The following is a 24,268-nucleotide window of genomic DNA, read 5'->3' as shown; positions in this document are numbered from 1 at the left end:
GGGTCGTGCCCCTGAAGGGTCTCACATGGCAAACAGGTCCTATAGGTGACGGGTCAGACCTGGAAGAGCACAGAAGGGCCACTGGCTCTGTTTTTCAGTTCCAGTTCTCCCCTGGGTCAGACAAAGGGCGGTTCAGAAGCCCCTTATGAGAGATCGTCCATCTGTGGACCCACCACCTGCAGGGGGCGCCATAGGGGCTGGTGCAATGTCACACGGGCAGCTCCAACAGCCCCCACCAACCGGAAACAGACGAGTGGAAGAAGATGGATGGATGGATGGATTCCTCATCTGCTCTCAAACCTCTTTATAAGCCATGGAGTTTTCAAAAGTTTTCTCGTCTTCATGCCTCTGCTGTGATTGACAACCGTCTCCATGGAGACTCAAGGGAAAGGGGCGGAGTTAAATGGTCCGCTCTCGAAACACAACACCTTTGTGAAGCAGCAGATTCTCCACTGGAGTCATTTCACTGCAGAGCGTCTGAAACGTCCATTTTCCAAATAGTCTGTGTGTAAAAGCATGAATTCATTGAATTAATTTGATTTATTGCCCAGCCCTAGTTAAGACCAAAAAAACTCATCTAAACCGGTCTTTTCCCTCACATTGTTGCCGTATTGTTGTCGCATTTTGCCAATTTTTCATAATGTATTTGTCACTTTTTTGTCGCCCTTTTGTGGCTTTTTTGTTTTGTTTTCACACCTAGACCAAGGCATTCAACTAGAGATCCTTTTTCTTTCCCATATTGCTTGAAAATGATGATCTGCTTAATAATGTGGAACATCCTTTTTCAGTCGTTTTTCCCTTAAACCTCTTCACTCCCGCCTGAACCGAGAGCACTTTCTCCTGTTCAGCTTTACCCAAATCCTGTAGGTCAGTGTAACGCCTCATTTGATAAATCTTTTTTTTTTGTCATTTTTTGTCACATTTTTGTCACATTTTTTTGTCATTTTTTTGTCATTTTTTTGTCATTTATTGTAATTTATTTGTCTTTTTTTTTGACATTTTTGTTGTCTTTTTATGTGATTTTTTTGTCTTTTTTTTGGTCACATTGTCATTTTTTCGTCACTTTTTTCTCAATGTTTTCTCACGTTTTTGTCACATTTCCATCATTGTTTCCGTCTCAGTTTTCTTGCTATTTTCTCACCTTTTCCCCAGAAGCTTTTGGATTGGGGTAAAGCCAAACTGGAGAAAACGCTCTCGGTTCAGGCGGGAGTTAAGGGGTTAAAGGGACCGAGCTGTAGCTACATAAACGACATGAGCGCCTCGTAATAAATCCATCCAGCTCCAAACCCGCCGCTCCCACAACACCACGACGATGATGATGATGATGATGATCGCTACAAGCTGCTGACAGGCACAGCCACCACAGCTGCGGGAATCAAGGCCACATGTCCCAAAGCTCCGCCTCCACATGAGGAGACCCACAACCTTCTGCTGCGGAGACGTCTTGCTCAACGGCGCGAGTTTTCGTCACTTCTTTATTGACTTTTCTTCCCGTTTTTGTTGCCATGTTGACAGTTTTTTTTGGAAGGAGCTTTGACGGACTTCAGTTCATTTATACAGAGACAAAACAGCAGCAGAGTCACAGAGACAAAAAAATGACAAAAAACGGCATAAAAAAAGACAAAAATATTACAAAAAATGTGACAAAAATGTGACAAAAAAGTGATGAAAAAATGACCAAAAAAGACCAAAAAAATGACACACAAAAAAGACAAAAAAATGACAAAAAATGTGACAAAAACATAGCATAACTGCCTAAGTCATTTTGTATTGTTATTGTATAGTGTTTCCTATAAAATGTCTTTTTCCATGTTTTCCAAAATCAAAATCAAAATGAGTTAGGCAATTATGCTAATTATCGTTAGCCTATGTGGCTAACGATGTGACAAAAAATGACAAAAATGTGATAAAAATGTGACAAAAAAGGCTAAAAAATGACAAAAAATGTTACAAAAAAATGACAAAAATGTGACCAAAAAATGACAAAAAATGTGACAAAAATGTGATAAAAATGTGACAAAAAAATGACAAAAATTTGATAAAAAAATGACAAAAAATTGACAAAAAAAATTACAAAAATGTGATAAAAAAAGACAAAAAAGTGACAAAAAAATGACAAAAATGTGACGAAAAAATGACGAAAAATGTGACAAAAATGTGACAAAAATGTGACAAAAATGTGATAAAAAATGACAAAAAAGTGACGAAAAAATGACAAAAATGTGACAAAAATGTGACAAAAAAATTCCCAAAATTTGACAAAAAAATTACAAAAAAAGACAAAAAATGTGAAATAAATGTGACAAAAAATTAGAAAAAAATTACAAAAAAGTGATGAAAAAATTACAAAAATGTGAAAAAAAAATTGACAAAAAAGGGACAAAAATGTGATTAAAAAATGACAAAAAATGTGACAAAAAAGTGACAAAAAAGTGACGAAAAAATGACAAAAATGTGACAAAAAATGACAAAAAATGTGACAAAAATGTGACAAAAATGTGACAAAAAAAAACAAAAAAATGACAAAAAAGTGACAAAAATGTGATAAAAAAATTACAAAAATGTGACAAAAAATGACAAAAAATGTGACAAAAATGTGATAAAAATGTGACAAAAAAATGACAAAAATTTGATAAAAAAATGACAAAAAATTGACAAAAAAAATTACAAAAATGTGATAAAAAAAGACAAAAAAGTGACAAAAAAATGACAAAAATGTGACGAAAAAATGACGAAAAATGTGACAAAAATGTGACAAAAATGTGACAAAAATGTGACAAAAATGTGACAAAAATGTGACAAAAATGTGACAAAAAAATTCCCAAAATTTGACAAAAAAATTACAAAAAAAGACAAAAAATGTGAAATAAATGTGACAAAAAATTACAAAAAAATTACAAAAAAGTGATGAAAAAATTACAAAAATGTGAAAAAAAAATTGACAAAAAAGGGACAAAAATGTGATAAAAAAATTACAAAAATGTGACAAAAAATGTGACAAAAAAATGACAAAAAATGTGACAAAAAAGTGACAAAAAAGTGACGAAAAAATGACAAAAATGTGACAAAAAATGACAAAAAATGTGACAAAAATGTGACAAAAATGTGACAAAAAAAAACAAAAAAATGACAAAAAAGTGACAAAAATGTGATAAAAAAATTACAAAAATGTGACAAAAAATGTGACAAAAAAATGACAAAAAAAGACAAAAATGTGACAAAAATGTGATAAAAAATGACAAAAAAGTGACGAAAAAATGACAAAAAAATGACGAAAAAATTACAAAAATGTGACAAAAAAATGACAAAAAAGTGACAAAAATGTGATTAAAAAATGACAAAAAATGACTGCAAGCCCAAGTCAATCCATCAAGTCTTATTTCTATAGCGCTTCACAACAACCAAAGTCGACCCAAGTGCTGCACACAATAAACAATTCAAAAGGAACACGATTTCAACAATAACAGATCATTACCACAGAACTATGTGTCAAATGCCCTTTTAAACAGGTGGGTCTTTAGTTTAGCTTTTTAAAGAGGGGGTGTTCTGCTTTTGTCAGTCCCACAGCACCAGTTTATATCACACTACAATGATGACAAAACTTCTGTTGGCGGAAGTGAATGTCCTGATAGGCCTCTGTCTCTTTAAGAACCGATCGATTTTGCATAATACCCTCCCTTTAAGAATTATATAGGCTAATGTTCCTATGTCTCACGCTCAGCTGCTTCTGTGGAAAGTGTTCTGACTTTCTGCATCATCTGATTTTTCTATTCTGAACATAATTTAAAGTGAGGTTGCCGGGCCGTGGTTTGTTCTCTGTTTGTTGTCAGTGTTTGGATCCGTCTGCTGTGGTCGCTGTTGTATTTGTGCATCTCCACTCACTGCAAATGAATTTCCCCACGGGGACAATACATTTGTACTACTATTAAGAGAAGAGAAGAGTTTTCACCCACAGCTTTAAACCTCAAATCCAGCTGAATCCCACAACAAAGGGCGGATTTTAGAGGCTGTAATTGTGCATCATTATGAAACTGGCAGAGAAACTGTCTGTGTGCCAAAGCCTGAGGGCCACAGAGATCAGTCTGAGGGCCAAACCAGGCCCCTGGGCCGCACGCTGGGCACCGCTGGGGTCGATCATTACAGTAAACAGGGGGAAGATGGACAAGGTTAAAGGTCACACTGACAACGGAAAACTTTGGAGCAAATAATTTTTATGTCATTTTTTTGTAATTTTTTGTAATTTTGTTGTCATTTTTTGTCATTTTTTGTGTAATTTTTTTGTCATTTTTTGTCATTTTATTGTAATTTATTGTAATTGTTTTGTAATTGTTTTGTCAATTTTTTGTCTTTTTTTGTCTTTTTTTTGTCTTTTTTTGTCTTTTTTGTCTTTTTCTATGTCATTTTTATGTCATTTTTTGTCACATTTTTGTCACATTTTTGTCATATTTTTTGTCTCTTTTTGTCTTTTTTTATCATTTTTTGTCTTTTTTTTGTCATTTTTTTTGGTCATTTTTTGTCATTTTTTTGTAATTTTTTGTAATTTTTTGTCAATTTTTTGTCCATTTTTTTGTCATTTTTTGGTCTTTTTTTGTAATTTTATTGTAATTTTTTTGTCAATTTTTTGGTCATTTTTTGGTCATTTTTTGTCAATTTTTTGTCTTTTTTTATGTCATTTTTATGTCATTTTTTGTCACATTTTTGTCATTTTTTGTCATTTTTTTCGTTAGCAGATGCTAGCATGCTACCGGTTAGCATCTAGCTTAAACAGCTCAGCTTTGAACTCTCCAAGAGAAAGCCCTGAACCACAGGATACAGCATGTGACAGAGGTCATTTTTTATGTCATTTTTTGTAATTTCTTTGTAATTTTCTGTCTTTTTTTGTCATTTTTTGTCACATTTTTTGTCACTTTTTTGTAATTTTTTGTGTAATTTTTTGTCAATTTTTGTCAATTGTTTGTCAATTTTTTGTGTCATTTTTTGTGTCATTTTTTGTGTCATTTTTTGTCATTTTTTGTCTTTTTTGTCATTTTTTGTCTTTTTTTGTCATTTTTTATGTCATTTTTTGTCATTTTTGTCACATTTTTTGTCACATTTTTTGTCACATTTTTTGTCATTTTTTGTCACATTTTTGTCATATTTTTTGTCATTTTTTATGTCATTTTTTTCGTTAGCAGACGCTAGCATGCTACCGGTTAGCATCTAGCTTCAACAGCTCAGCTCTGACCTCTCCAAGAGAAAGCCCTGAACCACAGGATACAGCATGTGACAGAGGTCATTTTTTATGTCATTTTTTGTAATTTTTTTGTAATTTTTTGTGTCTTTTTTGTCATTTTTTGTCACATTTTTTGTCGTTTTTTGGTCAATTTTTGTCATTTTTTGTCAATTTTTTGTCAATTTTTTGTGTCATTTTTTTTGGTATTTTTTTGTCATTTTTTGTTCATTTTTTGTCTTTTTTGTCATTTTTAGTCATTTTTTGTCACATTTTTGACATATTTTTTGTCATTTTTTATGTCATTTTTTGTCATTTTTTTCGTTAGCAGACGCTAGCATGCTACCGGTTAGCATCTAGCTTAAACAGCTCAGCTCTGACCTCTCTAAGAGAAAGCCCTGGACCACAGGATACAGCATGTGACAGAGCTCAGAGCTCTAGAAAAATTGGGGGGGGGGGATATGTATATCTATATATCTAGATCTAGATATATAGATATACATATTTTTTCCCACCAATTCTTTTTCCCAATTTCAATGTAGAAATGCCCAGACAGAGATTCAGGTGGTTTCCCTAAAAAGAAGGAACATTTTTTATAGTCCAGCTCAGTAAGTATTTTTTTTTTCGACGGGTTTTTGTTGAGTTTATCAACATGTCATTCTTGAAAACTTAATTTTAAAAAAAGTTAACATTTCTATGGTGGCAGAAATTTACGAAATATGTCAGAAAATTCCACTTGTTCCAGTCGGAAAAGTCAGTGAAACCCTGGTCATATGTTTCATGGTAACCAAAATGGCCGCCATAATAACAAAAGTCACATGATTGAAAAGGGATCTTGTTTGTGGCGTTTTGTTGATAAACCTCCTGGGTGGATTGGTTCCCGTGCAGATGCTGGATGGAGTTTGTGCCGTGAGGAGACAGCGGCGTCATGGCCGAGCTGCAGAGCGGCTCCTAATGCTCCAGATGGAAAAACACCGGCTCGTTAGCGCTCCTCGATCTAATCAGCGAGGCCGGGGGTCGGCACGCCACGTTTGTCTTCATTTAGAGAGAGAGGAGGAGAGAGAGGAGAGAGAGAGGAGAGAGGAGAGAGAAGAGAGAGAGGAGAGAGAGGAGGGAGAGAGAGAGGAGAGAGAGGAGAGAGAGGAGAGAGAGAGGAGAGAGAGAGGAGAGAGGAGAGAGAGGAGCAGAGAGAGGAGAAACTCTCCCCGAAAACGACCCCCATCCTCGTTCCTTCATGAGGTCTTCTCCAGTGTCAGTGTCGTCCTCATGATGCTCCTCCGCTGCGTCGAGGTTCCTCTTCTTTCAAAACCCGGTGCAGGAACCTCACGGTCACGGTTACTCCTGAAGAGTTTCCCCAAACGCCTCCTCCGTGCGGGACAGGCCCGTGCTTTACGGCCTCCTCCGTCTGCGGCCCGGGACAGAGGAGCTTTGTTACACCTCTCTCCGCTCCGTTTCAATAACGCCCGTAAATCACCGACGCCCAGACAGAGGCGGGTCCTTCAGGTGGTTTCAACGTTCCCCGAGGTCAGACTGAACCGGGCGATCCGTCATTCGGGACAGTGAAGAGGAACATGAAGAGCCTGTCGTGGATTCAGACAAAACGCTGCAGCGAGAGAAGAAGTCACACAAGAAAACAGTATCGAAAGTTCACATGAGAGACGACTGCAGGTCTCGGACTCCAGACTGTTCATATTCAAATGATCCAAATGATTATGCAGCTCATCGTTTTAATACATTTTAAAGCTTGTAATTAAACCCTTAACTCCCATATTTTCTCCAGTTTGGCTTTACCCCAATCCAAAAGCTTCTGGAAAAAAGGGGAGAAAATAGCGACAAAACTGAGACGAAAACAATGATGGAAATGTTACAAAAAAGTGAGAAAACATTGACAAAAAAAGTGATGAAAAATGTAACAAAAAAATAACAAAAAATTGACAAAAAATTGACAAAAAATTGACTAAAAAATTACAAAAAAGTTGCAAAAATTAGTTGAATACCCAACAAAAAATTGACGAAAAATGCAAACAATGTAATAAAAAAATGACAAAAAAAGACAAAAAAAATGAAAACAATGTGACACAAAAATGACAAAAAAATGAAAAAAGACAAAAAAATTTAAAAATGTGACAAAAACATGTAAAAAATTGACAAAAAAACTGACAAAAAATGACAAAAAATTGATGAAAAAAATGAAAAAAAAGTGACAAAAAATGACAAAAATGTGATTAAAAATTGATGAAAAAATGATGAAAAAGTGGCAAAAATGTCACGAAAATGTCACTAGAAATAGACAAAAAATTAACGAAAAAAGACAAAAATGTGACAATTTTTTTTAACCAAAAACGTGATAAAAAATGGATGAAAAAATTAAAAAAATTGACAAAAAATTAATAAAAACTTGACAAAAAAATGGACAAAAATTGACCAAAAAATGACCCAAAAAAAAGAAAAATGTGTGACAAAAAAAAACGCCAAAAAAATGACAAAAATATGACAAAAAAATGACAAAAAAATGACAAAAATTGACAAAAAAAACTGTCAAAAAATTGATGAAAAATTGATGAAAAATTGATGAAAAAATGACAAAAAAGTTGCAAAAATGAGTTGAACACCCACCAAAAAAATGATGGAAAAAAAAAAATCTGCTGACGTGAGGAAATAGATCCCCTCGGTTCAGGCGGGAATTAAGAGGTTAAACATCTGCTGATCCGTCTTTTGCAGCAAAAACTACTTTCCTGTAGTTGCAGATCAGACACAACGCTCAGGATGAATCTCGGACGATTCCTCTTTACAAAACCGCTCCAGTTCAGTCAGATTCCTGGGTTCACTCACTTATCCTCCCTGTCCTGTAAATGTTTGGGTGATGTTAGTTTAAGCAGACACTGTTTACTCATTCTTATGATTTTGATGAAGATCAGACCACGTTTAGTGACACATTCAGGCAGAAATGTGAGAAACCCTTTCCTCCCACTGCACGATCAGGCTCCTCCATCCTTACGTCAGTGACTTTCCCCTTAACATCGCTGCCGAGTTACTGTCCTTTACACCTGCCCTTTAAACCCCCTCGGTTCGCCGCGGAGAGCAGAGGACTTCTCTGCTGGGCGTGAAGCGGTAATGACCCCCGACGGAGGTGTTGATGGACGGGGCGTCGCGTTCAGCTGGGGAGCTCCGCGAGGAGAAGCGTGACCTCCGCGGCCCACTTCCTCCTCGCTAATGAGGCCGGCCCCGAGCGCCGGAGCGCCAGCCGGCTGACGGGGGAGGGAGGGGGGAGAGGGGAGGCGATGGAGAGGCTCAGAGAAACACCGTTATGTCCGGGGTTCTGCGGGTCTTCGTTCATCGATGAAGCTCGGAATGAACTGAGTGTAAACGAGCTTTGCAATAACGAGAGATTAAACCACGGCATTCAGATCTGCAGTGAAAATACCAGCGTCAAAACACCTCAAAACATCAGCCTCAAAACACCTCAAAACATTAGCCTCAAAACATCAGCCTCAAAACATTAGCCTCAAAACACCACAAAACATCAGCCTCAAAACATTAGCCTCAAAACATTGGCCTCAAAACATTAGCCTCAAAACATTAGCCTCAAAACATCAGCCTCAAAACATTAGCCTCAAAACATTAGCTTCAAAACATTAGCTTCAAAACATCAGCCTCAAAACATCAGCTTCAAAACATCAGCCTCAAAACACCTAAAAAACATTAGCCTCAAAACATTAGCCTCAAAACATCACAAAACATTAGCCTCAAAACACTAGCCTCAAAACATTAGCCTCAAATCATTAGCCTCAAAACATAAGCTTCAAAACATTAGCTTCAAAACATTAGCTTCAAAACATTGGCCTCAAAACATTAGCTTCAAAACATCAGCCTCAAAACATTATCCTCAAAACATTAGCCTCAAAACATTAGCCTCAAAACATTAGCCTCAAAACACCTCAAAACATTAGCCTCAAAACATAAGCTTCAAAACATTAGCTTCAAAACATTAGCTTCAAAACATTAGCCTCAAAACATTAGCTTCAAAACATCAGCCTCAAAACATTAGCCTCAAAACATTAGCTTCAAAACATCAGCCTCAAAACATTAGCCTCAAAACATCAGCCTCAAAACATTAGCTTAAAAACATCAGCCTCAAAACACTAGCCTCAAAACATTAGCCTCAAAACATCAGCCTCAAAACATTAGCTTCAAAACATTAGCCTCAAAACATCAGCCTCAAAACATCACAAAACATTAGCCTCAAAACACTAGCCTCAAAACATTAGCCTCAAAACACTGGCCTCAAAACATTAGCTTCAAAACATCAGCCTCAAAACATTAGCCTCAAAACATTAGCTTCAAAACATCAGCTTCAAAACATCAGCTTCAAAACATCAGCTTCAAAACATCAGCTTCAAAACATCAGCTTCAAAACATCAGCTTCAAAACATCAGCTTCAAAACATCAGCTTCAAAACATTAGCCTCAAAACATTAGCCTCAAAACATTAGCCTCAAAACATTAGCTTCAAAACATTAGCTTCAAAACATTAGCTTCAAAACATTAGCTTCAAAACATTAGCTTCAAAACATTAGCTTCAAAACATTAGCTTCAAAACATTAGCCTCAAAACATTAACCTCAAAACATTAGCTTCAGAACATCAGCTTCAAAACATTAGCTTCAAAACATTAGCTTCAAAACATCAGCTTCAAAACATTAGCTTCAAAACATTAGCTTCAAAACACCAGCCTCAAAACATTAGCCTCAAAACATTAGCCTCAAAACATTAGCCTCAAAACATTAGCCTCAAAACATCAGCCTCAAAACATTAGCCTCAAAACATTAGCCTCAAAACATTAGCCTCAAAACATTAGCTTCAGAAAATTAGCTTCAAAACATTAGCCTCAAAACATTAGCCTCAAAACATTAGCCTCAAAACATTAGCTTCAAAACATTAGCCTCAAAACATTAGCCTCAAAACATTAGCTTCAGAAAATTAGCTTCAAAACATTAGCCTCAAAACATTAGCTTAAAAACATTAGCTTCAAAACATTAGCTTCAAAACATTAGCTTCAAACATTAGCTTCAAAACATCAGCTTCAAAACATTAGCTTCAAAACATTAGCTTCAAAACATCAGCTTCAAAACATTAGCTTCAAAACATTAGCTTCAAAACATCAGCTTCAAAACATTAGCCTCAAAACATTAGCCTCAAAACATCAACCTCAAAACATCAGCCTCAAAACATTAGCCCCAAAACATTGGTGTCAAAACATTAGCCTCAAAACATCAGCCTCAAAACATTAGCCTCAAAACATTGGCCTCAAAACACTAGCCTCAAAACATTGGTGTCAAAACATCAGCCTCAAAACATCAACCTCAAAACATCAGCCTCAAAACATTGGCCTCAAAACATTGGCCTCAAAACATTAGCCTCAAAACATTGGCCTCAAAACACCTCAAAACATTAGCCGCAAAAAACCTCAAAACATCATAAAACATTAGCCTCAAAACATCACAAAACATCAGCCTCAAAACATCACAAAACATCAGCCCCAAAACATCAGCCCCAAAACATCAGCCTCAAAACATCAGCCTCAAAACATCAGCCTCAAAACATCAGCCTCAAAACATCAGCCTCAAAACATCAGCCTCAAAACATCAGCCTCAAAACATTAGCCTCAAAACATTAGCTTCAAAACATCACAAAACATCAGCCTCAAAACATCAGCCTCAAAACACCTCAAAACATCAGCCTCAAAACATCAGCCTCAAAACATCAGCCTCAAAACACCTACAAAAAATCAGCCTCAAAACACCTCAAAACATCAGCAGCAGTAGCTCCAAAACATCAGCAGCAGTAGCTCCAAAACATCAGCAGTAGTAGCTCCAAAACATCAGCAGCAGTAGCTCCAAAACATCAGCAGCAGTAGCTCCAAAACACCAGCAGGAGTAGCTCCAAAACATCAGCAGCAGTAGCTCCAAAACATCAGCAGTAGCTCCAAAACACCAGCAGCAGTAGCTCCAAAACACCAGCAGGAGTAGCTCCAAAACACCAGCAGTAGTAGCTCCAAAACATCAGCAGGAGTAGCTCCAAAACACCAGCAACAGTAGCTCCAAAACACCAGCAGGAGTAGCTCCAAAACACCAGCAGCAGTAGCTCCAAAACATCAGCAGGAGTAGCTCCAAAACACCAGCAACAGTAGCTCCAAAACATCAGCAGTAGTAGCTCCAAAACATCAGCAGTAGTAGCTCCAAAACATCAGCAGCAGTAGCTCCAAAACATCAGCAGCAGTAGCTCCAAAACACCAGCAGTAGTAGCTCCAAAACATCAGCAGTAGTAGCTCCAAAACACCAGCAACAGTAGCTCCAAAACATCAGCAGTAGTAGCTCCAAAACATCAGCAGCAGTAGCTCCAAAACATCAGCAGCAGTAGCTCCAAAACACCAGCAGTAGTAGCTCCAAAACATCAGCAGTAGTAGCTCCAAAACACCAGCAGCAGTAGCTCCAAAAACACCAGCAGTAGTAGCTCCAAAACATCAGCAGTAGTAGCTCCAAAACACCAGCAGTAGTAGCTCCAAAACACCAGCAGCAGTAGCTCCAAAACATCAGCAGGAGTAGCTCCAAAACACCAGCAACAGTAGCTCCAAAACATCAGCAGTAGTAGCTCCAAAACATCAGCAGCAGTAGCTCCAAAACATCAGCAGCAGTAGCTCCAAAACACCAGCAGTAGTAGCTCCAAAACATCAGCAACAGTAGCTCCAAAACATCAGCAGCAGTAGCTCCAAAACACCAGCAGTAGTAGCTCCAAAACATCAGCAGTAGTAGCTCCAAAACACCAGCAGTAGTAGCTCCAAAACATCAGCAACAGTAGCTCCAAAACATCAGCAACAGTAGCTCCAAAACACCAGCAGTAGTAGCTCCAAAACATCAGCAGCAGTAGCTCCAAAACACCAGCAACAGTAGCTCCAAAACACCAGCAGCAGTAGCTCCAAAACATCAGCAGCAGTAGCTCCAAAACATCAGCAGTAGTAGCTCCAAAACACCAGCAGTAGCTCCAAAACACCAGCAACAGTAGCTCCAAAACACCCGCAGCAGTAGCTCCAAAACACCAGCAGGAGTAGCTCCAAAACATCAGCAGTAGTAGCTCCAAAACACCAGCAGCAGTAGCTCCAAAACACCAGCAGCAGTAGCTCCAAAACATCAGCAGTAGTAGCTCCAAAACACCAGCAGCAGTAGCTCCAAAACACCAGCAGCAGTAGCTCCAAAACATCAGCAGCAGTAGCTCCAAAACACCAGCAGGAGAAGCTCCAAAACACCAGCAGCAGTAGCTCCAAAACACCAGCAGGAGTAGCTCCAAAACATCACCAGCAGTAGCTCCAAAACATCAGCAGCAGTAGCTCCAAAACATCAGCAGTAGCTCCAAAACACCAGCAGGAGAAGCTCCAAAACACCAGCAGTAGCTCCAAAACATCAGCAGCAGTAGCTCCAAAACACCAGCAGTAGTAGCTCCAAAACACCAGCAGGAGAAGCTCCAAAACACCAGCAGCAGTAGCTCCAAAACACCAGCAGGAGTAGCTCCAAAACACCAGCAGTAGTAGCTCCAAAACACCAGCAGGAGAAGCTCCAAAACACCAGCAGCAGTAGCTCCAAAACACCAGCAGGAGTAGCTCCAAAACACCCGCAGTAGTAGCTCCAAAACATCAGCAGGAGTAGCTCCAAAACATCAGCAGCAGTAGCTCCAAAACACCAGCAGTAGTAGCTCCAAAACACCAGCAGCAGTAGCTCCAAAACACCAGCAGGAGAAGCTCCAAACCATCAGCAGCAGTAGCTCCAAAACACTAGCAGGAGAAGCTCCAAAACATCAGCAGCAGTAGCTCCAAAACATCAGCAGGAGAAGCTCCAAAACACCAGCAGCAGTAGCTCCAAAACATCAGCAGTAGCTCCAAAACACCAGCAGGAGAAGCTCCAAAACACCAGCAGTAGTAGCTCCAAAACACCAGCAGCAGTAGCTCCAAAACATCAGCAGCAGTAGCTCCAAAACACCAGCAGTAGTAGCTCCAAAACACCAGCAGGAGAAGCTCCAAAACACCAGCAGCAGTAGCTCCAAAACACCAGCAGGAGTAGCTCCAAAACACCAGCAGTAGTAGCTCCAAAACACCAGCAGGAGAAGCTCCAAAACACCAGCAGCAGTAGCTCCAAAACACCAGCAGCAGTAGCTCCAAAACACCCGCAGTAGTAGCTCCAAAACACCAGCAGGAGTAGCTCCAAAACACCCGCAGTAGTAGCTCCAAAACACCAGCAGGAGAAGCTCCAAAACATCAGCAGCAGTAGCTCCAAAACACCAGCAGTAGTAGCTCCAAAACACCAGCAGGAGTAGCTCCAAAACACCCGCAGTAGTAGCTCCAAAACACCAGCAGGAGAAGCTCCAAAACATCAGCAGCAGTAGCTCCAAAACACCAGCAGTAGTAGCTCCAAAACACCAGCAGGAGAAGCTCCAAAACATCAGCAACAGTAGCTCCAAACCATCAGCAACAGTAGCTCCAAAACACCAGCAGCAGTAGCTCCAAAACACCAGCAGTAGTAGCTCCAAAACACCAGCAGCAGTAGCTCCAAAACACCAGCAGGAGAAGCTCCAAAACACCAGCAACAGTAGCTCCAAAACATCAGCAACAGTAGCTCCAAAACATCAGCAGCAGTAGCTCCAAAACACCAGCAGTAGTAGCTCCAAAACACCAGCAGTAGTAGCTCCAAAACACCAGCAGCAGTAGCTCCAAAACATCAGCAGCAGTAGCTCCAAAACATCAGCAGCAGTAGCTCCAAAACACCAGCAGTAGTAGCTCCAAAACACCAGCAGGAGAAGCTCCAAACCATCAGCAGCAGTAGCTCCAAAACACCAGCAGGAGAAGCTCCAAAACATCAGCAGCAGTAGCTCCAAATCATCAGCAGCAGCAGCTCCAAAACACCAGCAGGAGAAGCTCCAAAACATCAGCAGCAGTAGCTCCAAAACATCAGCAGGAGAAGCTCCAAACCATCAGCAGCAGTAGCTCCAAAACACCAGCAGCAATAGCTCCAAAACACCAGCAGCAGTAGCTCCAAAACATCAGCAGGAGTAGCTCCAAAACACCAGCAGCAGTAGCTCCAAAACATCAGCAGCAGTAGCTCCAAAACATCAGCAACAGTAGCTCCAAAACATCAGCAGCAGTAGCTCCAAAACATCAGCAACAGTAGCTCCAAAACATCAGCAGCAGTAGCTCCAAAACATCAGCAGCAGTAGCTCCAAAACATCAGCTACAGAAGCTCCAAAACATCAGCAACAGTAGCTCCAAAACACCAGCAGCAGTAGCTCCAAAACATCAGCAACAGTAGCTCCAAAACATCAGCAGCAGTAGCTCCAAAACACCAGCAGCAGTAGCTCCAAAACATCAGCTACAGAAGCTCCAAAACATCAGCAGCAGTAGCTCCAAAACACCAGCAGCAGTAGCTCCAAAACACCAGCAGGAGAAGCTACAAAACATCAGCAGCAGTAGCTCCAAAACATCAGCAGGAGAAGCTACAAAACACCCGCAGTAGTAGCTCCAAAACACCAGCAGTAGTAGCTCCAAAACACCAGCAGCAGTAGCTCCAAAACACCAGCAGGAGAAGCTACAAAACATCAGCAGCAGTAGCTCCAAAACACCAGCAGTAGTAGCTCCAAAACATCAGCAACAGTAGCTCCAAAACATCAGTAGTAGTAGCTCCAAAACATCAGCAGCAGTAGCTCCAAAACACCAGCAGTAGTAGCTCCAAAACATCAGCAGCAGTAGCTCCAAAACATCAGTAGTAGTAGCTCCAAAACATCAGCAGCAGTAGCTCCAAAACACCAGCAGTAGTAGCTCCAAAACATCAGCAGCAGTAGCTCCAAAACACCAGCAGTAGTAGCTCCAAAACACCAGCAGTAGTAGCTCCAAAACATCAGCAACAGTAGCTCCAAAACATCAGCAGCAGTAGCTCCAAAACATCAGCAACAGTAGCTCCAAAACATCAGCAACAGTAGCTCCAAAACATCAGCAGCAGTAGCTCCAAAACATCAGCAGCAGTAGCTCCAAAACATCAGCAACAGTAGCTCCAAAACATCAGCAGCAGTAGCTCCAAAACATCAGCAACAGTAGCTCCAAAACATCAGCAACAGTAGCTCCAAAACATCAGCAACAGTAGCTCCAAAACATCAGCAGGAGAAGCTCCAAAACACCAGCAACAGTAGCTCCAAAACATCAGCAGGAGAAGCTCCAAAACATCAGCAGCAGTAGCTCCAAAACATCAGCAACAGTAGCTCCAAAACATCAGCAGGAGAAGCTCCAAAACATCAGCAGCAGTAGCTCCCAAACATCAGCAGTAGTAGCTCCAAAACACCAGCAGTAGTAGCTCCAAAACATCAGCAACAGTAGCTCCAAAACATCAGCAGCAGTAGCTCCAAAACATCAGCAGTAGTAGCTCCAAAACATCAGCAACAGTAGCTTCAAAACATCAGCAACAGTAGCTCCAAAACACCAGCAGTAGTAGCTCCAAAACACCAGCAACAGTAGCTCCAAAACATCAGCAGTAGTAGCTCCAAAACATCAGCAGCAGAAGCTCCAAAACATCAGCAGTAGTAGCTCCAAAACATCAGCAGCAGTAGCTCCAAAACACCAGCAGCAGTAGCTCCAAAACACCAGCAGCAGTAGCTCCAAAACACCAGCAGTAGTAGCTCCAAAACACCAGCAGCAGTAGCTCCAAAACATCAGCTGTAGCTCCAAAACATCAGCAGGAGAAGCTACAAAACACCCGCAGTAGTAGCTCCAAAACACCAGCAGTAGTAGCTCCAAAACACCAGCAGCAGTAGCTCCAAAACACCAGCAGCAGTAGCTCCAAAACACCAGCAGGAGAAGCTACAAAACATCAGCAGCAGTAGCTCCAAAACACCAGCAGTAGTAGCTCCAAAACATCAGCAGCAGTAGCTCCAAAACACCAGCAGTAGTAGCTCCAAAACACCAGCAGTAGTAGCTCCAAAACACCAGCAGTAGTAGCTCCAAAACACCAGCAGTAGTAGCTCCAAAACATCAGTAGTAGTAGCTCCAAAACATCAGCAGCAGTAGCTCCAAAACACCAGCAGTAGTAGCTCCAAAACATCAGCAGCAGTAGCTCCAAAACATCAGTAGTAGTAGCTCCAAAACATCAGCAGCAGTAGCTCCAAAACACCAGCAGTAGTAGCTCCAAAACATCAGCAGCAGTAGCTCCAAAACACCAGCAGTAGTAGCTCCAAAACATCAGCAGCAGTAGCTCCAAAACATCAGCAACAGTAGCTTCAAAACATCAGCAGTAGTAGCTCCAAAACATCAGCAGCAGTAGCTCCAAAACACCAGCAGTAGTAGCTCCAAAACATCAGCAACAGTAGCTTCAAAACATCAGCAGTAGTAGCTCCAAAACACCAGCAGTAGTAGCTCCAAAACATCAGCAACAGTAGCTCCAAAACATCAGCAGCAGTAGCTCCAAAACATCAGCAACAGTAGCTCCAAAACATCAGCAACAGTAGCTCCAAAACATCAGCAGCAGTAGCTCCAAAACATCAGCAGCAGTAGCTCCAAAACATCAGCAACAGTAGCTCCAAAACATCAGCAGCAGTAGCTCCAAAACATCAGCAACAGTAGCTCCAAAACATCAGCAACAGTAGCTCCAAAACATCAGCAACAGTAGCTCCAAAACATCAGCAGGAGAAGCTCCAAAACACCAGCAACAGTAGCTCCAAAACATCAGCAGGAGAAGCTCCAAAACATCAGCAGCAGTAGCTCCAAAACATCAGCAGGAGAAGCTCCAAAACATCAGCAGCAGTAGCTCCCAAACATCAGCAGTAGTAGCTCCAAAACACCAGCAGTAGTAGCTCCAAAACATCAGCAACAGTAGCTCCAAAACATCAGCAGCAGTAGCTTCAAAACATCAGCAGTAGTAGCTCCAAAACATCAGCAGTAGTAGCTCCAAAACATCAGCAACAGTAGCTTCAAAACATCAGCAACAGTAGCTCCAAAACACCAGCAGTAGTAGCTCCAAAACATCAGCAACAGTAGCTCCAAAACACCAGCAACAGTAGCTCCAAAACATCAGCAGTAGTAGCTTCAAAACATCAGCAGTAGTAGCTCCAAAACACCAGCAGTAGTAGCTCCAAAACATCAGCAACAGTAGCTCCAAAACATCAGCAACAGTAGCTCCAAAACATCAGCAGGAGAAGCTCCAAAACATCAGCAGTAGTAGCTCCAAAACATCAGCAGGAGAAGCTCCAAAACATCAGCAGTAGTAGCTCCAAAACACCAGCAGGAGTAGCTCCAAAACACCAGCAGTAGTAGCTCCAAAACACCAGCAGTAGTAGCTCCAAAACATCAGCAGTAGAAGCTCCAAAACATCAGCAGCAGTAGCTCCAAAACATCAGCAGTAGCTCCAAAACATCAGCAACAGTAGCTCCAAAACATCAGCAGCAGTAGCTCCAAAACATCAGCAGCAGTAGCTCCAAAACATCAGCAGCAGTAGCTCCAAAACACCGGCAGCAGTAGCTCCAAAACATCAGCAACAGTAGCTCCAAAACACCAGCAGTAGTAGCTCCAAAACATCAGCAGTAGTAGCTCCAAAACATCAGCAGCAGTAGCTCCAAAACACCGGCAGCAGTAGCTCCAAAACATCAGCAGCAGCAGCTCCAAAACACCAGCAGTAGTAGCTCCAAAACATCAGCAGTAGTAGCTCCAAAACATCAGCAGCAGTAGCTCCAAAACATCAGCAGCAGTAGCTCCAAAACATCAGCAGTAGTAGCTCCAAAACATCAGCAGTAGTAGCTCCAAAACATCAGCCGCAGTAGCTCCAAAACATCAGCAGTAGTAGCTCCAAAACATCAGCAGCAGTAGCTCCAAAACACCAGCAGCAGTAGCTCCAAAACACCCGCAGTAGTAGCTCCAAAACATCAGCAGTAGTAGCTCCAAAACATCAGCAGTAGTAGCTCCAAAACATCAGCAGTAGTAGCTCCAAAACATCAGCAGTAGTAGCTCCAAAACACCAGCAGTAGTAGCTCCAAAACACCAGCAGCAGTAGCTCCAAAACATCAGCAGCAGTAGCTCCAAAACACCAGCAACAGTAGCTCCAAAACATCAGCAGCAGTAGCTCCAAAACATCAGCAGCAGTAGCTCCAAAACACCAGCAGCAGTAGCTCCAAAACATCAGCAGCAGTAGCTCCAAAACATCAGCAGCAGTAGCTCCAAAACATCAGCAGCAGTAGCTCCAAAACATCAGCAGCAGTAGCTCCAAAACATCAGCAGCAGTAGCTCCAAAACACCAGCAACAGTAGCTCCAAAACATCAGCAGCAGTAGCTCCAAAACACCAGCAACAGTAGCTCCAAAACATCAGCAGCAGTAGCTCCAAAACATCAGCAGTAGTAGCTCCAAAACATCAGCAGTAGTAGCTCCAAAACATCAGCAGCAGTAGCTCCAAAACATCAGCAACAGTAGCTCCAAAACATCAGCAACAGTAGCTCCAAAACATCAGTAGCAGTAGCTCCAAAACATCAGCAGCAGTAGCTCCAAAACATCAGCAGCAGTAGCTCCAAAACATCAGCAGGAGTAGCTCCAAAACATCAGCAGCAGTAGCGCCAAAACATCAGCAGCAGTAGCTCCAAAACATCAGCAGGAGAAGCTCCAAAACATCAACAGCAGTAGCTCCAAAACACCAGCAGCAGTAGCTCCAAAACACCAGCAGCAGTAGCTCCAAAACATCAGCAGCAGTAGCTCCAAAACATCAGCAGCAGTAGCTCCAAAACATCAGCAGTAGTAGCTCCAAAACACCAGCAACAGTAGCTCCAAAACATCAGCAGCAGTAGCTCCAAAACATCAGCAGCAGTAGCTCCAAAACATCAGCAGCAGTAGCTCCAAAACACCAGCAGCAGTAGCTCCAAAACACCAGCAGCAGTAGCTCCAAAACATCAGCAGCAGTAGCTCCAAAACATCAGCAGCAGTAGCTCCAAAACATCAGCAGTAGTAGCTCCAAAACACCAGCAACAGTAGCTCCAAAACATCAGCAGCAGTAGCTCCAAAACATCAGCAGCAGTAGCTCCAAAACATCAGCAGCAGTAGCTCCAAAACATCAGCAACAGTAGCTCCAAAACATCAGCAACAGTAGCTCCAAAACATCAGTAGCAGTAGCTCCAAAACATCAGCAGCAGTAGCTCCAAAACATCAGCAGCAGTAGCTCCAAAACATCAGCAGGAGTAGCTCCAAAACATCAGCAGCAGTAGCGCCAAAACATCAGCAGCAGTAGCTCCAAAACATCAGCAGGAGAAGCTCCAAAACATCAACAGCAGTAGCTCCAAAACATCAGCAACAGTAGCTCCAAAACATCAGTAGCAGTAGCTCCAAAACATCAGCAGCAGTAGCTCCAAAACATCAGCAGCAGTAGCTCCAAAACATCAGCAGGAGTAGCTCCAAAACATCAGCAGCAGTAGCGCCAAAACATCAGCAGCAGTAGCTCCAAAACATCAGCAGGAGAAGCTCCAAAACATCAGCAGGAGAAGCTCCAAAACATCAACAGCAGTAGCTCCAAAACATCAGCAGCAGTAGCTCCAAAACATCAGCAGCAGTAGCTCCAAAACATCAGCAGGAGAAGCTCCAAAACATCAACAGCAGTAGCTCCAAAACACCAGCAGCAGTGGCTCCAAAACATCAGCAGGAGAAGCTCCAAAACATCAACAGCAGTAGCTCCAAAACATCAACAGCAGTAGCTCCAACACATCAGCAGCAGTAGCTCCAAAACATCAGCAGCAGTAGCTCCAAAACATCAGCAGCAGTAGCTCCAAAACACCAGCAGTAGTAGCTCCAAAACACCAGCAGGAGTAGCTCCAAAACATCAGCAGCAGTAGCTCCAAAACATCAGCAGTAGTAGCTCCAAAACACCAGCAGGAGTAGCTCCAAAACATCAGCAGGAGAAGCTCCAAAACATCAGCAGCAGTAGCTCCAAAACACCAGCAGCAGTAGCTCCAAAACACCAGCAGGAGAAGCTCCAAAACATCAGCAGGAGAAGCTCCAAAACATCAGCAGTAGTAGCTCCAAAACACCAGCAGGAGTAGCTCCAAAACACCAGCAGTAGTAGCTCCAAAACACCAGCAGTAGTAGCTCCAAAACATCAGCAGGAGAAGCTCCAAAACATCAGCAGTAGTAGCTCCAAAACATCAGCAGGAGAAGCTCCAAAACACCAGCAGTAGTAGCTCCAAAACACCAGCAGCAGTAGCTCCAAAACATCAGCAGGAGAAGCTCCAAAACATCAGCAGTAGTAGCTCCAAAACATCAGCAGGAGAAGCTCCAAAACATCAGCAGTAGTAGCTCCAAAACATCAGCAGGAGAAGCTCCAAAACATCAGCAGTAGTAGCTCCAAAACATCAGCAGGAGAAGCTCCAAAACATCAGCAGTAGTAGCTCCAAAACATCAGCAGGAGAAGCTCCAAAACATCAGCAGTAGTAGCTCCAAAACACCAGCAGTAGTAGCTCCAAAACACCAGCAGTAGTAGCTCCAAAACATCAGCAGTAGAAGCTCCAAAACATCAGCAGTAGTAGCTCCAAAACACCAGCAGTAGTAGCTCCAAAACATCAGCAGTAGTAGCTCCAAAACATCAGCAGTAGTAGCTCCAAAACATCAGCAGTAGTAGCTCCAAAACACCAGCAGTAGTAGCTCCAAAACATCAGCAGTAGAAGCTCCAAAACATCAGCAGTAGTAGCTCCAAAACATCAGCAACAGTAGCTCCAAAACACCAGCAACAGTAGCTCCAAAACACCAGCAGCAGTAGCTCCAAAACATCAGCAGCAGTAGCTCCAAAACATCAGCAGCAGTAGCTCCAAAACATCAGCAGCAGTAGCTCCAAAACACCAGCAGTAGTAGCTCCAAAACATCAGCAGCAGTAGCTCCAAAACACCAGCAGTAGTAGCTCCAAAACATCAGCAGGAGAAGCTCCAAAACATCAACAGCAGTAGCTCCAAAACATCAGCAGCAGTAGCTCCAAAACACCAGCAACAGTAGCTCCAAAACATCAACAGCAGTAGCTCCAAAACATCAGCAGCAGTAGCTCCAAAACATCAGCAGCAGTAGCTCCAAAACATCAGCAGCAGTAGCTCCAAAACATCAGCAGGAGAAGCTCCAAAACACCAGCAGCAGTAGCTCCAAAACACCAGCAACAGTAGCTCCAAAACATCAACAGCAGTAGCTCCAAAACATCAGCAGCAGTAGCTCCAAAACATCAGCAGCAGTAGCTCCAAAACATCAGCAGCAGTAGCTCCAAAACATCAGCAGCAGTAGCTCCAAAACACCAGCAGTAGTAGCTCCAAAACATCAGCAGCAGTAGCTCCAAAACATCAGCAGTAGTAGCTCCAAAACATCAGCAGCAGTAGCTCCAAAACACCAGCAGTAGTAGCTCCAAAACATCAGCAGGAGAAGCTCCAAAACATCAACAGCAGTAGCTCCAAAACACCAGCAGCAGTAGCTCCAAAACACCAGCAGTGGCTCCAAAACATCAGCAGGAGAAGCTCCAAAACATCAACAGCAGTAGCTCCAAAACATCAACAACAGTAGCTCCAAAACATCAGCAGCAGTAGCTCCAAAACATCAGCAGCAGTAGCTCCAAAACACCAGCAGCAGTAGCTCCAAAACATCAGCAGCAGTAGCTCCAAAACATCAGCAACAGTAGCTCCAAAACATCAGCAGCAGTAGCTCCAAAACATCAGCAGCAGTAGCTCCAAAACATCAGCAGTAGTAGCTCCAAAACATCAGCAACAGTAGCTCCAAAACATCAGCAACAGTAGCTCCAAAACATCAGCAGCAGTAGCTCCAAAACATCAGCAGCAGTAGCTCCAAAACATCAGCAGCAGTAGCTCCAAAACATCAGCAGCAGTAGCTCCAAAACATCAGCAGTAGTAGCTCCAAAACATCAGCAGCAGTAGCTCCAAAACATCAGCAGCAGTAGCTACAAAACATCAGCAGTAGAAGCTCCAAAACATCAGCAGTAGAAGCTCCAAAACATCAGCAGCAGTAGCTCCAAAACATCAGCAGTAGAAGCTCCAAAACATCAGCAGTAGTAGCTCCAAAACATCAGCAGTAGAAGCTCCAAAACACCAGCAGCAGTAGCTCCAAAACCTCAGCAGCAGAAGCTCCAAAACATCAGCAGTAGTAGCTCCAAAACATCAGCAGTAGTAGCTCCAAAACATCAGCAGTAGAAGCTCCAAAACATCAGCAGTAGTAGCTCCAAAACATCAGCAGTAGAAGCTCCAAAACATCAGCAGCAGTAGCTCCAAAACATCAGCAGTAGAAGCTCCAAAACATCAGCAGCAGAAGCTCCAAAACATCAGCAGTAGTAGCTCCAAAACATCAGCAGTAGAAGCTCCAAAACATCAGCAGTAGTAGCTCCAAAACATCAGCAACAGTAGCTCCAAAACATCAGCAGCAGTAGCTCCAAAACACCAGCAGGAGTAGCTCCAAAACATCAGCAACAGTAGCTCCAAAACATCAGCAACAGTAGCTCCAAAACACCAGCAGGAGTAGCTCCAAAACATCAGCAACAGTAGCTCCAAAACATCAGCAACAGTAGCTCCAAAACATCAGCAGCAGTAGCTCCAAAACATCAGCAGTAGTAGCTCCAAAACACCGGCAGTAGTAGCTCCAAAACATCAGCAACAGTAGCTCCCAAACACCAGCAGTAGTAGCTCCAAAACACCAGCAGCAGTAGCTCCAAAACATCAGCAACTGTAGCTCCAAAACATCAGCAACTGTAGCTCCAAAACATCAGCAGTAGTAGCTCCAAAACACCAGCAGTAGTAGCTCCAAAACACCGGCAGTAGTAGCTCCAAAACATCAGCAGCAGTAGCTCCAAAACATCAGCAGTAGTAGCTCCAAAACACCGGCAGTAGTAGCTCCAAAACATCAGCAGCAGTAGCTCCAAAACACCAGCAGTAGTAGCTCCAAAACATCAGCAGCAGTAGCTCCAAAACATCAGCAACAGTAGCTCCAAAAGAACAGCAGGAGTAGCTCCAAAACATCAGCAACAGTAGCTCCAAAACATCAGCAGCAGTAGCTCCAAAACACCAGCAGGAGTAGCTCCAAAACATCAGCAACAGTAGCTCTAAAACACCAGCAGCAGTAGCTCTAAAACATCAGCAGCAGTAGCTCCAAAACATCAGCAGCAGTAGCTCCAAAACATCAGCAACAGTAGCTCCAAAACACCAGCAGGAGTAGCTCCAAAACATCAGCAACAGTAGCTCCAAAACATCAGCAACAGTAGCTCCAAAACATCAGCAGCAGTAGCTCCAAAACATCAGCAGTAGTAGCTCCAAAACATCAGCAGCAGTAGCTCCAAAACATCAGCAACAGTAGCTCCAAAACACCAGCAGGAGTAGCTCCAAAACATCAGCAGTAGTAGCTCCAAAACATCAGCAACAGTAGCTCCAAAACATCAGCAACAGTAGCTCCAAAACATCAGCAGCAGTAGCTCCAAAACACCATCAGTAGTAGCTCCAAAACACCATCAGCAGTAGCTCCAAAACATCAGCAGTAGTAGCTCCAAAACATCAGCAGTAGTAGCTCCAAAACATCAGCAGTAGTAGCTCCAAAACACCAGCAGTAGTAGCTCCAAAACACCAGCAGTAGTAGCTCCAAAACACCAGCAGCAGTAGCTCCAAAACACAGCAGAACATTAGCAGCAGCCTCAAAACAGTGGATATGGGACAGTGATATTGGGACATTGTTGACGGGACCTTGTTGACGGGACGCTCACCCTCGCAGGCCTTGCCGTCGCCCTTGTAGCCCGGTTTGCAGATGCAGTTGTAGGATTTGGCCGTGTTCTGACACAGGGCGTCGATGTGACAGTCGTCCGAGCCCTCCGCACACTCGTCTGCGTCTGCAAAACAGCACAAAGAGGGGAGTAACTAAAACAGCACAAACAGGAGAGTGACTAAAACAGCACAAACAGGAGAGTAAGTGAACACAGCACTGAGGATTCCCGAAAAAATCCAGAAAAAAATGACTAAAATCCAGCAAAAAAATGAAAAAATC

The 24,268-nt window shown here is 42.2% G+C and overlaps 1 protein-coding gene across 1 annotated transcript in view; it reads right to left on the bottom strand.

Annotated features, from left to right (window-relative positions):
• scube1 (signal peptide, CUB domain, EGF-like 1) overlaps positions 1-24,268 on the bottom strand; it is a gene marked incomplete at both ends in the record, with an annotated part of 73,096 nt that overhangs the window by 29,197 nt on the left and 19,631 nt on the right. Inside the window, one exon of the mRNA XM_079581108.1 lies at positions 23,991-24,113. Coding sequence (XP_079437234.1) covers positions 23,991-24,113 — 123 coding nt within the window. The remainder of the gene's footprint in view (positions 1-23,990; positions 24,114-24,268) is intronic.

Source organism: Gobius niger, assembly GCF_951799975.1.
Source record: "Gobius niger genome assembly, chromosome: 22".
NCBI classification, from domain to species: Eukaryota; Metazoa; Chordata; class Actinopteri; order Gobiiformes; family Gobiidae; genus Gobius; species Gobius niger.
The sequence above is the reverse complement of the archived record's forward strand: the minus strand, read 5'-3'. Positions and strand labels throughout refer to the sequence as shown.